Consider the following 10,690-nt stretch of genomic DNA (forward strand, 5'->3'; position numbering starts at 1 on the left):
CGCCGCCAGCTCGCGCCCGGGATTCACACCTCCTTTCCCACACCATGAGCACAGAGATGGTGGTGGCGGCGGTGGCAGAAGCCGCGGTGGGTTCCCCCGCAATGGCCCCACTCCCTGCTTCCTCCTTCTCTCCCCACTGGAACCACAAGAAGCCCCTTCTTCTTTCAAAGTCATAGTAAATGGGTCAAACACCCAGTTGCTCAACTCAAAATTTGGTGTAATAATGGACGGTCTATAAAAGAGACATGTGGACTCACTTATAGAAGGCAAAGTGGTTTAAGAGGCTTTACAAATACCTGAGGAAAGAAGAGAATCAAAAAGCAAGGCAGAAAGGCAAAGATATACCCAACTGAATGCAGATTTCCAGAGAATGGCAAGGAGAGATAAGAAGACCTTCTTAAGTGAAGATTGCAAAGAAATGGAGGAAAACTGTAGAATGGAAAAGAGTAGAGCTCTCTGTAAGAAAACTGGAATATCAAAGGGCACATTTCATGCAAAGATGTATATAATAAAGGACAGAAACAGTAAGGACTTAACAGAAGCAGAAGAGATTAAGAAGAGGTGGCAAGTATACACAGAAAAACTAGATAAGGGAGATCTTAATGACCCAGATAAGTATGAAAATGTGGTCACTCACCTATAGCCAGACATCCTAGAGTATGAAGTCAAGTGGGCCTTAGGAAGCATCACTATGAACAAAGCTAGTGGAGGTGACAGAATTCCAGCTGAGCTATTTCAAATCCTAAAAGATGATGATGTTAAAGTGTTGCACTCAATATGCCAGCCAGTTTGGAAAACTTGGTAGTGGACATAGGGCTGGAAAAGGTCAGTTTTCATTCCAATCTCAAAGAAGGGCAATGCCAAAGAATGTCCAAACTACCATACAATTGCACTCATATCACATGCTAGCAAAGTAATGCTCAAAATCTTTCAAGCTAGACTTCAGCATTATGTGAACTGAGGTGCACAAGCTGGGTCAGAGGAAGGGTCAGAGGAACCAAATATCAAATTGCCAGTATTTCTTGGATCATGGCAAAATCAAGGGAGTTCCAGAAAAGCATCTACTTCTGCTTCATTGACCACAGCCTTTGACACTGTGGATCACAACAAACTGAAAAATTCTTAAAGAGATAGAGTACCAGACCACCTTACCTGTCTCCTGAGGAACCTGTATGAAGGTCAAGAAACAAGTGTTAGAATCAGACATGGAACAATGAACTGGTTCCAAATTGGGATAGGAGTATATAGTCACCTTTTGGTCCCAAATTGGGACAAGACTGTATATTGTCATCCTTCTTATTTATTACATTAACTTACATTCAGAATAAATCATGTGAAATAGCAGGCTGGGTGAATCACAAGCTAGAATAAAGGTTGCCAGGAGAAATATCAACAACCTCAGATATACAGATGATACGCTCTAATGACAGAAAGTGAAGAGGAAGTGAAGACCCTCTTGATGAGGGTGAAAGAGGAGAGTGAAAAAGTTGGCTTAAAACTCAACATTCAAAAAACTAAGATCATGGCATCCAGTCCCATCACTTCGTGGCAAACAGAAGAGGGAACAGTAGAAGCAGTAACAGATTTTATTTTCTTGGGCTCAAAAATCACTATGGACAGAGACTGCAGACATGAAATTAAATTTTATTCTTAGAAGAAAAGCTATGACAAACATAGACAGTGTTTTAAAAAGTAGAGACATCACTGCCAACAAAGGTCCATATAGTCAAAACTATGGTTTTTCCAGTAATCATGTATAGATGTGTGAGTTGGATCATGAAGAAGGCTGAACACCAAAGAAATGATGCTTTGGAACTGTGGTGCTAGAGAAGGCACTTGAGTGTCCCTTGGACTGCAAGGAGATCAAACCAGTCAATCCTAAAGAAAATCAACACTGAATATTCATTAAAACAACTTCAGCTGAAGTTGAAGCTCCAGTACTTTCACCACCTGATACAAAGAGCTAATTCTTTGGAAAAGACCATGATGCTAGGAAAGACTGAAGACAAAAGAAGAGGCGTACAGAGGATGAGATGATTAGATAGCATCACCAACTCAAAGAACATGAATTTGAGCAGACACTGGGCAATAGTTGGGGGGCAGAGGAGCCTGATGTGCTACAGGCCATGGGGATGCAGTCAGACATGACTTAGTGACTCAACAACAGCCTCGTAATCCACAGTGTCCAGGATTCCCCCACAGACAAAAAGATCTGAAGATGCTCAAATTCCTTAAACAAAGTCATATAGTTGTTTAAGGGATTTGCACACAACCTACACAAGTGTGGGAAAGCCTTCTGAGATAAGAAAAGTATCCTATGACATCACATCATCCACATGGGAGAGAAGCCCTGTGAGTGCATGGAATGTGGGAAAGCCTTCCACTGCAGGTCACAGCTCATGACACACCAACAGATACATACTAGGGAGAAACCCTGTGAGGGCAGTGAGTATGGGAAGGCCTTCCAACACAAGACAGGTTTCCTGTGACACCACATCATCCACACGGTAGAGAAGCCCTTTGAGTGCATGGAGTATGGGAAGGTCTTCCACTACAGGTCACAGCTCACAACACACCAGCAGATCCACACCTGGGAGAAGCAAGTGTGCAAAGGGCTTCTGTGACAGCACCAGACTCATTCAACACTCCATCATCTATACTGGGGAGAAGCCCTACAAGTGCCTCAAGTGTGGGAAGGCCTCTTACCACAAGCCATACTTCAACAAGCACCTGCAGATCCACAGAGGGGAGAAGCCCTATGTATGCACTGAGTGTGAAAAGGCCTTCATCTACTGCTCCACTTTTAGCTTACATAAAAGGGCCCACACTGGAGAGAAACCCAATGAATGCAAAGAATGTGAGAAGGCCTTTAGCAATTGGTCAGGACTCAGTCGGCACTTCACCATCCACAGTGAAGAGAAGCCCTACAAGGGCACAGAGTGTAGGAAAGCCTTCAACTGCAAGTCATACCTCACCAGCCACCAGCAGATTCACAGTGGAGAGAAGCCCTACAAATGCGTGGAGTGTGGGAAGGTCTTCTAGTGGAGCACAAGCCTCATTCAACACTCCATCAACCATAACAGAGAGAAGCCCTATGAGTGAAGTGAGTGTGGAAAGGCTTTCAGTCGCAGTTCATCCCTTACTGAGAATCAAAGGGTTCATAATGGGAGAAACCCTGTCAGTGTGACAGATGTGGAATGACTCTGCACAGTTACATAGTTCCACATTTAAGAGTTCAACCTCTAAGAACTCCTTCTGGGCAAAGACTTCTGCATATAACCCCTGAGGAAAATCTTCTGCGGAAGAAACAGCTTACTCAGAATCTGATCATTCATACCCAAAAGAAATCTCCTCATTTTTCTTCCCTGTGAAAAAACCTATTGCAGGATATCAGTTTTCATAAGGAAAATCTTCTGCGGAAGAAACAGCTTACTCAGAATCTGATCATTCATACCCAAAAGAAATCTCCTCATTTTTCTTCCCTGTGAAAAAACCTATTGCAGGATATCAGTTTTCATCTAAAGAGTCATGTTAGAAATGGACTCAGCCTAGAAACTTATTCTATATCTGAAAATTCACACAGGAGAGTGGTCCAATCTTTATTGTGCATTTAGCAGAGACTTCAGGCACATCTTCCTCCTCAGTTTACATTGCAAAATTATCTCAGGGATATTTAAACAAAAGAGGGGGAGACATGGAAGAGAAAAGAGAGAAATACAAACAGCTTTCAGATTTCCATGATGAGCCTATGGCAATTTGTCATCCCTTAGTTTATCTTCAGTAAGAGGAGTGTTGTTGTAGAGATCAGAGGACCTCGTTCTTTTTATTTATCTTGTATATACATGCGTTGCTGTCCATTGCCAGGAGAGTTAAACAGTTGAGGGTACATCTGAAAAGATTTACTGAAAGCTACCTTTGCTTTCTAGCAGCTCAGATGGTAAAGCATCTGCTTGCAGTGCAGGAGACCAGGGTTCTGTCCCTGGGTCAGGAAGATCCTCTGGAGCAGGAAATGACAACTCACTCCAGTATTCTTGCCTGGAGAATTTCACGGACAGAGGAGCCTGGCGGGCTACAGCCCATGGGGTCGCAGGAGTCAGACACGACTGAGTGACTAACAAATACACTACACACATTCTTCCTTATACTTGAAATCTTCTAGACTACTTATAATATCTAATAGAATATAAATGCTATGTAAATATATGCCTGCATGTGGCAAATTAAAATTTTGCTTAATAGAATTTTCTGGAAATTTTTTCAACATTTTTGATCTGTAGTTGGTTGAACCCTCACATATGGAACTGGAGATATGGAGGGCCAGCTGTATGTACCACAATTTCTTTATCTACCCATCCATCAGTGGACATTTGTTTCCATAGCTTGACTATCGTGAAAACTTCTGCTATGCACATGAAGGTGCAGATATCATTTTCATTAGTGTTTTTGTTTCTTCTGGTCTTGATTTATCATTTTATATGAAATCATATATGGATTATATGATAGTTTTAATTTTTAGGAACCTTTATAGAGTGTGCACTAATTTACATTCCCACAAAACAGTACACATGGGTTCTCTTTTCTTCAAATTCATGTCATCACTTTTTTATTTCATATCTTTATAATAATAGCCATTCTGACAGATGTGAGGTGATACCATTGTGGTTTTGATTCACATTTCCTTAGTGATGGCTAACATCTTTTCATGTATCTGTTGGACAATGATATGTCAGTTAATAGACAAAAAGCACTGAATGGGAATAAATCAGGAATAGTTATGAGAATATGCCCCATGCATAAAGCCTAAGGCTTGTCTCTTGAAAAAAATATTGATAAATGAACCTCATTCTCTCCTGGTCAATGAATGAGAGTGTCAGAAGAATTGTGAACAACTTCTTACCCTTCCCCACCTTAGTAACTGTAAGTGAGTTTGTGGTTCCACATTTTCTGTTCTAAACGGTACTTATTTCTTAGCCATCCAGCACATTATATCTCTTAATATAAGGGAGATATTCTTATATCTTCTTTCTTTTCTTACTTCTCATCACCAAGTAACTCTTCTGATATTTTTTCTCTTGGGAAAATTAACATCACTTGCAGGCCTGGTTCCCAGGAGAAATCAATAAAACACTGGTTACTAGGGATCTCAGAGTGTCAATGGGTCCCCAAAACCTAGTGCTACTAATTAACTATAATCTCCCTGGGAAAAGACATATATTTTTGTCCTAGTTGTGATTATACTACAAAGCAGAAATCAAAATTATTGTGTTTCAACAAGTGCATCTGTAGATCCTAGAAAAGAAGAGGTAGGTCATAAAAATTTACCTAATACTGAACCACATCACAGCAATCTCATATTTCTCTAGCACTTTCTTTCTTTTCTCCAGTTCCAATTATTCACAATCCTTTTGACACCATTGTTCACTAGATTATATTATGCCTGAAGAAGGGACCAATATTTATGATGGCTGTCTTTGGTGAGTTAGCATCTCAAGGATCTTGTATCTCTCACCATCTTCTTCATCATCTTATATGATGAAGTCCCCACGTTTCCCATTGTGGAGACTGAATATGCACATATCTTGCCCATTCCATTCCCGTCCATGCTTCAAACAAATTACACCATTTGAAGTGACTATTTGCCCTCATATGAAAAGGTTGGATTCAGTGAGTTCCCTCCATTTGGCATATTTGATAAACCACTCAATGATATTAGTGATGAGTGGATCAAGAATTAAAGAGAGAATGATAAGAATGAACATGGCTTAATAGAACTTGTGTCCATTAGATCTTTAAGTATTCTATAACCAGTGAGCTAAGGTGGTTAAGGGTAGAAATTAAAAGAAAAAATAATGAATATGGTATATCAGTGAAGAACTGAGTTTTGAACAGTTTTCCTTCTTTGCATTCTCAGTCTTAAGGTGGTTATAATTTCTCTTGGCTCCTTAGAGGAGAGGGAATTTTGAATTACTAAAGTCAGAATACCTACATTCTATCTGACTTTTTGCTTGGAAAAAATATTTTGAAAAGGTTTACATGTTCTAAATGTTAAAGCCAAACTATCCAACAGAGATCGCAACCAACTCTTATGAGATGCTGCCTCTGGAGTAGTTCTGAGTCTTCAATGCTTTCTAAGAAAGCAAAAGAAATAAATATTTTAAACTTGTTTGGATATACTCTTCCCTCTAAGCAAGAACTCAGTATTTCAGAACTAACTAGCCAAATGTTAGAACTAATTCCTGATAAGTTTTAAACAGATTAATCAGTACACCATAGTGTATATAGAGTTAAGAGAAAGTTTGATTTCACTATGCAATTGCCTTTTTACCTTTTCTTTTTAGACATATTTCTTCGCTCAATCTTATCTGTTTTGGAAAACATAAGGGACTATTGGAAAGAATAAAATTTAACTGACAAGCAAAAGTGGGAGAGTTATTAGTGCTGTCCCACTGCTTTCAGTGTATGACTTATCTATTCCAAATAATGAACAAACCAGGATTCTATAGAATGTCACATATATTAACATTTCTCTAGAGAAGGAAGCATGTACATATCTGGTCCAAATTTGACATAGAACATCCAGAGTTTTCTTATGTACTTCCAGTAATTGTCATTCACCAACCAAGAAATGGCGGTTTAACCAAGGCTAATGAAACTATAAAACTAGTGTCAAAAATCATAATAATACTCTAACCACCACATATATGCACACTTCACTACCTCCATAAATCTCGGCATTCTTCTTTTTCATTTTCTTGCCCCTCTTCCTCCCCTGTTGCTTTCATTTTCTTTTCATTTTTTACCTCAATTAGAAAAATATAAAATATAGATATTCAAATTTTTAATATTAAAATTACCTGAAGTATCATTATCCAAAGTTATCTTCTTGAGACATTATTGTATTTGAAAACATATTTTTGTAATGTATAATATTAATAGCACATCACATAAGACACTCATTTATAACCATTTTTTGTCAATAATTTAGTGAACATGACAAAAAATAATTTTTCATCATTTATAATGGCCATATTCATTTTGGTAACAATCTTATCAATTTCCTGTTTCTGTATGCCTTTTCATAGCTTAACTTCAGTTTAGTTGCTCATTTATGTCCAACTCTTTGTGACCCCATGGACTGCAGCACTCCAGGCCTCCCTGTCCATCACCAACTCCCAGAGTTTACTCATACTTATGGCCATTTAGTCGGTGATACCATCTTACCATCTCATCCTCTGTCGTCCCCTTCTCCTCCTGCCTTCAATGTTTACCAGCATCAGGGTCTTTTCAAATGAGTCAGTTTTTCGCATTAGGTGGTGAAATTATTGGAGTTTCAGCTTCAACATCCATCCTTCCAATGAATATTCAGGACTGATTTCCTTTAGAATGGACTGGTTGGATCTCCTTGTAGTCCAAGGGACTCTCAGCTGTCTTCTCCAACATCCAGTTCAAAAGCATCGATTCTTCAGCACTGAGTTTTCTTCATAGTCCAACTCTTACATCCATACATGACTACTGGAAAAACCATAGCTTTGACTAGACGGACCTTTGCTGGCAAAGTAATGTCTCTGCTTTTTAATATGCTGTCTAGGTTGGTCATAACTTTTCTTCCAAGGAGCAAGTGTCTTAATTTCATGGCTGCAATCACCATCTGCAGTGATTTTGGAGCCAAAAAGAATTAATCTGTCACTATTTCCCCTGTTTAATAGCTTATCTCCTTTAATATACTTCTATTTTGTCCCTTTAGATTGGATAATGAATGGATTTAAATATGTTATACATAGGTGTCATCAATGTCTCAATTTATTTGTAGTGATAATAGATATTTTCTATTAAAAAGTTGTTGGTAACAGTTTCATTCACCTTCAGATAGCATTTTAGCAGAACTAAGCTTCAAATACTTGAAAGACAAGCTGTTGTGACCTTCATGGTCTGCAGTTTTTCCATTTTCTTAGTGTATCATGACTAAATATTTTGTTTCAGTGAAGACATCATTGTTTCTCAGTTTCACATGTGAATTGCCAATCACTACCGTCTGAGTCACCAGGGAAAACCAACCCTATAGCACAGCCCTCAAAGCACAAAATCTCTCTCAAGCTTAGCAAAGTACTCAAAAGCCCTCTTTTGGGGTTTTTAGACACTCTTTCTTTGGAGTTTCCTTTGATTTAAACTGTATCTTAATTCTCCAAGTGTTGTAAATGATTAGAGAAGTAAATCTTTTCATTTTATGCTACCATCTTAAGTTCAACATTCATGCCTTCATTGGTTGGTAACTATTCTGTGTGTGATTAATGCCCGTGTGGACAAATGTGATTAAGAGTTTTCACACTTCAGATATGCTGATTATTCATGACATGGAAGATGTTATGCTAAATATGTATGAACAAGACTGAAGAAGCCAGAACTGGGTTTCCCTGGCAGATTAGATGATAAAGAATCTGCCTGCAATGCAGGAGACCTAGGTTCAGTGCCTGGGTTGGGAATATTCTCTGGAGGAGGGCATGACAACTCACTCCAGTGTTCTTGCCTGGAGAATCCCCATGGACAGAGAAGCCTGGCGGGCTACAGTCCATGGGGTCACAAAGAGTTGGACACAACTGAGCAACTAAGCACAGCACAAGCTTGGGAAAGAAGCTCTGTCCTTGGAAGACGTTACTCTTTATTTCTAATTCCTCCCTTTTACCTGCCATATTCCCATATGATTTCTTTCCTTGCCTTTATGGTCTAACTTTTGTTATCTCTTTTCTCCTATTCAATTATCTTCCTTTAACCGGCCCCTCTCTGTATTTCTTCTCACTTCATATTTTGGCATTTACAATATGTTTTCCACATAATCATTGATGGATAAATAAGGTATTAATCTTTGGTACCCATGTTTCTCAATTTTTTCTTATTTTCTACCTTCAGAATACTTCAGCTTCTTCCCTGATTGAGTCAATGGATGGAGTAAATGACTCTCTGGTATCTGAATTTGTACTAATCGGACTTTCAAATTCATGGAAAATGCATCTTTTTCTTTTTTGGTTCTTCTTTGTGTTCTACATGGGAATTATCCTGGGAAACCTCTTCATTGTGTTCACAGTAATTGTTGACTCTCATTTACACTCCCCCATGTACTTCCTGTTGGCCAATCTCTCCCTACTTGATCTAGGTCTTTCCTCTACCACGGTGCCCAAAATGATCTCCGATCTTTTCACTAACTGCAACATCATTTCTTTTCCAAAATGTATGACACAGATATTTTTCATTCATGTCATGGGTGGAGTTGAGATGGTACTGCTCATAGCCATGGCATTTGACAGGTATACTGCAATCTGTAAACCTCTCCACTACCTGACAATTATGAGCTCCAAAATGTGTGTTTCCTTTGTAGTGGTTGCCTGGATAGTGGGGATAATCCATGCTGTATCTCAGTTTGTTTTTGTCATAAACTTGCCCTTTTGTGGCCCCAATAAAGTAGACAGCTTTTACTGTGACTTTCCTCGGGTCATGAAACTTGCTTGTGTAGACACTTACAAGCTAGAGTTTGTAATTATTGCTAACAGTGGGTTTATATCCATGGCTACCTTCTTCTCTTTAATTATATCCTACATTTTCATTTTGGTCACTGTCTGGAAACGTTCTTCAGGAGACTTATCCAAAGCGTTTGTCACACTGTCGGCTCACATCACCGTAGTAATTTTGTTTTTTATGCCATGTATGTTTCTCTATGTGTGGCCTTTCCCTACAACATCACTGGATAAGTATTTGTTCATTGTTGACTTTGCCATCACCCCTATCTTGAATCCTGCCATTTATACATTGAGAAACAAAGACATGAGAATTGCCATGAGGAGACTGGGCAAACGGATTGTAGGTTCCAGTAGGATCTCATAATGAATGGAGCAGATCTAGAGCACAAGATGCTTCAAGCTCACCAAAAACAGAATCATGTGACTATCATCATTACTATGGTTAAGAATTATTATTTTGAATGATAGTTCAACAAAGATGCACCTGTAGAAATTGATTGTCAAGTTAGAGTTGACTTTATTTTGCCAATCACAGGGAATAAATTGACTTCATCTACTTTCATGGAGAAGAGATGAGAAGAGAAAACTGAGCTGATTTCCACGTGTAAACTTAACATTCAAATACCATTTCCTGGTGCCATTTCCTAGGAATTGCTGGGTGTAATTACTCTCAATTATAAATAAATACCTCAAAAATTGACAAATATATCTCATAGTAAGCTAATAGATTAAGTATCTAAAATGTAGGTTTGGGTAAATTATAAATAAAGTATATACTTTTAATTTTCTATTTTAATTTTATCTTAATTTACAGTAAGAATAAAATCAACTGTTATTATTTATGTTTAGCCCTGAATTCAAGACTTGACTATACCCTGAGTTTTTTCAGTTTAGGATGCCATTTCAATTTTCTGTTTAGATTTCAGTGATTGCATGTACAGAATTTCCTTAACACTATCAATATTTTAGATGAATTCAGACCAAATATTTTTACACTTTTTTTCTGCTTCTCTGAATATGAGAACCTTCTAATATTTAACCAGTTCAGTTTATTCTTTTAAAAAGACATATAATTAATAGTTGCTTCACAGGATAACAATCACCCAAGAATGTGTATTTAGAGGTCCTTGAATATGGTTTCCTGGTCTGTCAAACCACCACCCCACCACCACCACAAGCAC

General features: G+C 38.4%; 1 protein-coding gene and 1 pseudogene across 1 annotated transcript; both read left to right on the forward strand.

Annotated features, from left to right (window-relative positions):
• The first annotated feature begins 44 nt into the window (after positions 1-44).
• LOC110147366 (zinc finger protein 805-like) lies at positions 45-3,371 on the forward strand (annotated as a pseudogene).
• A 5,563-nt stretch (positions 3,372-8,934) lies between these two features.
• Positions 8,935-9,873, forward strand: LOC110147373 (olfactory receptor 4F15-like). The gene has a single exon (XM_020908841.2). The coding sequence runs from the start codon at positions 8,935-8,937 to the stop codon at positions 9,871-9,873; it is 939 nt and encodes a 312-aa protein (XP_020764500.2).
• The last annotated feature ends 817 nt before the right edge of the window (positions 9,874-10,690 follow it).

The sequence above is a fragment of the Odocoileus virginianus genome, chromosome 6 (assembly GCF_023699985.2).
Source record: "Odocoileus virginianus isolate 20LAN1187 ecotype Illinois chromosome 6, Ovbor_1.2, whole genome shotgun sequence".
NCBI lineage: Eukaryota > Metazoa > Chordata > Mammalia > Artiodactyla > Cervidae > Odocoileus > Odocoileus virginianus.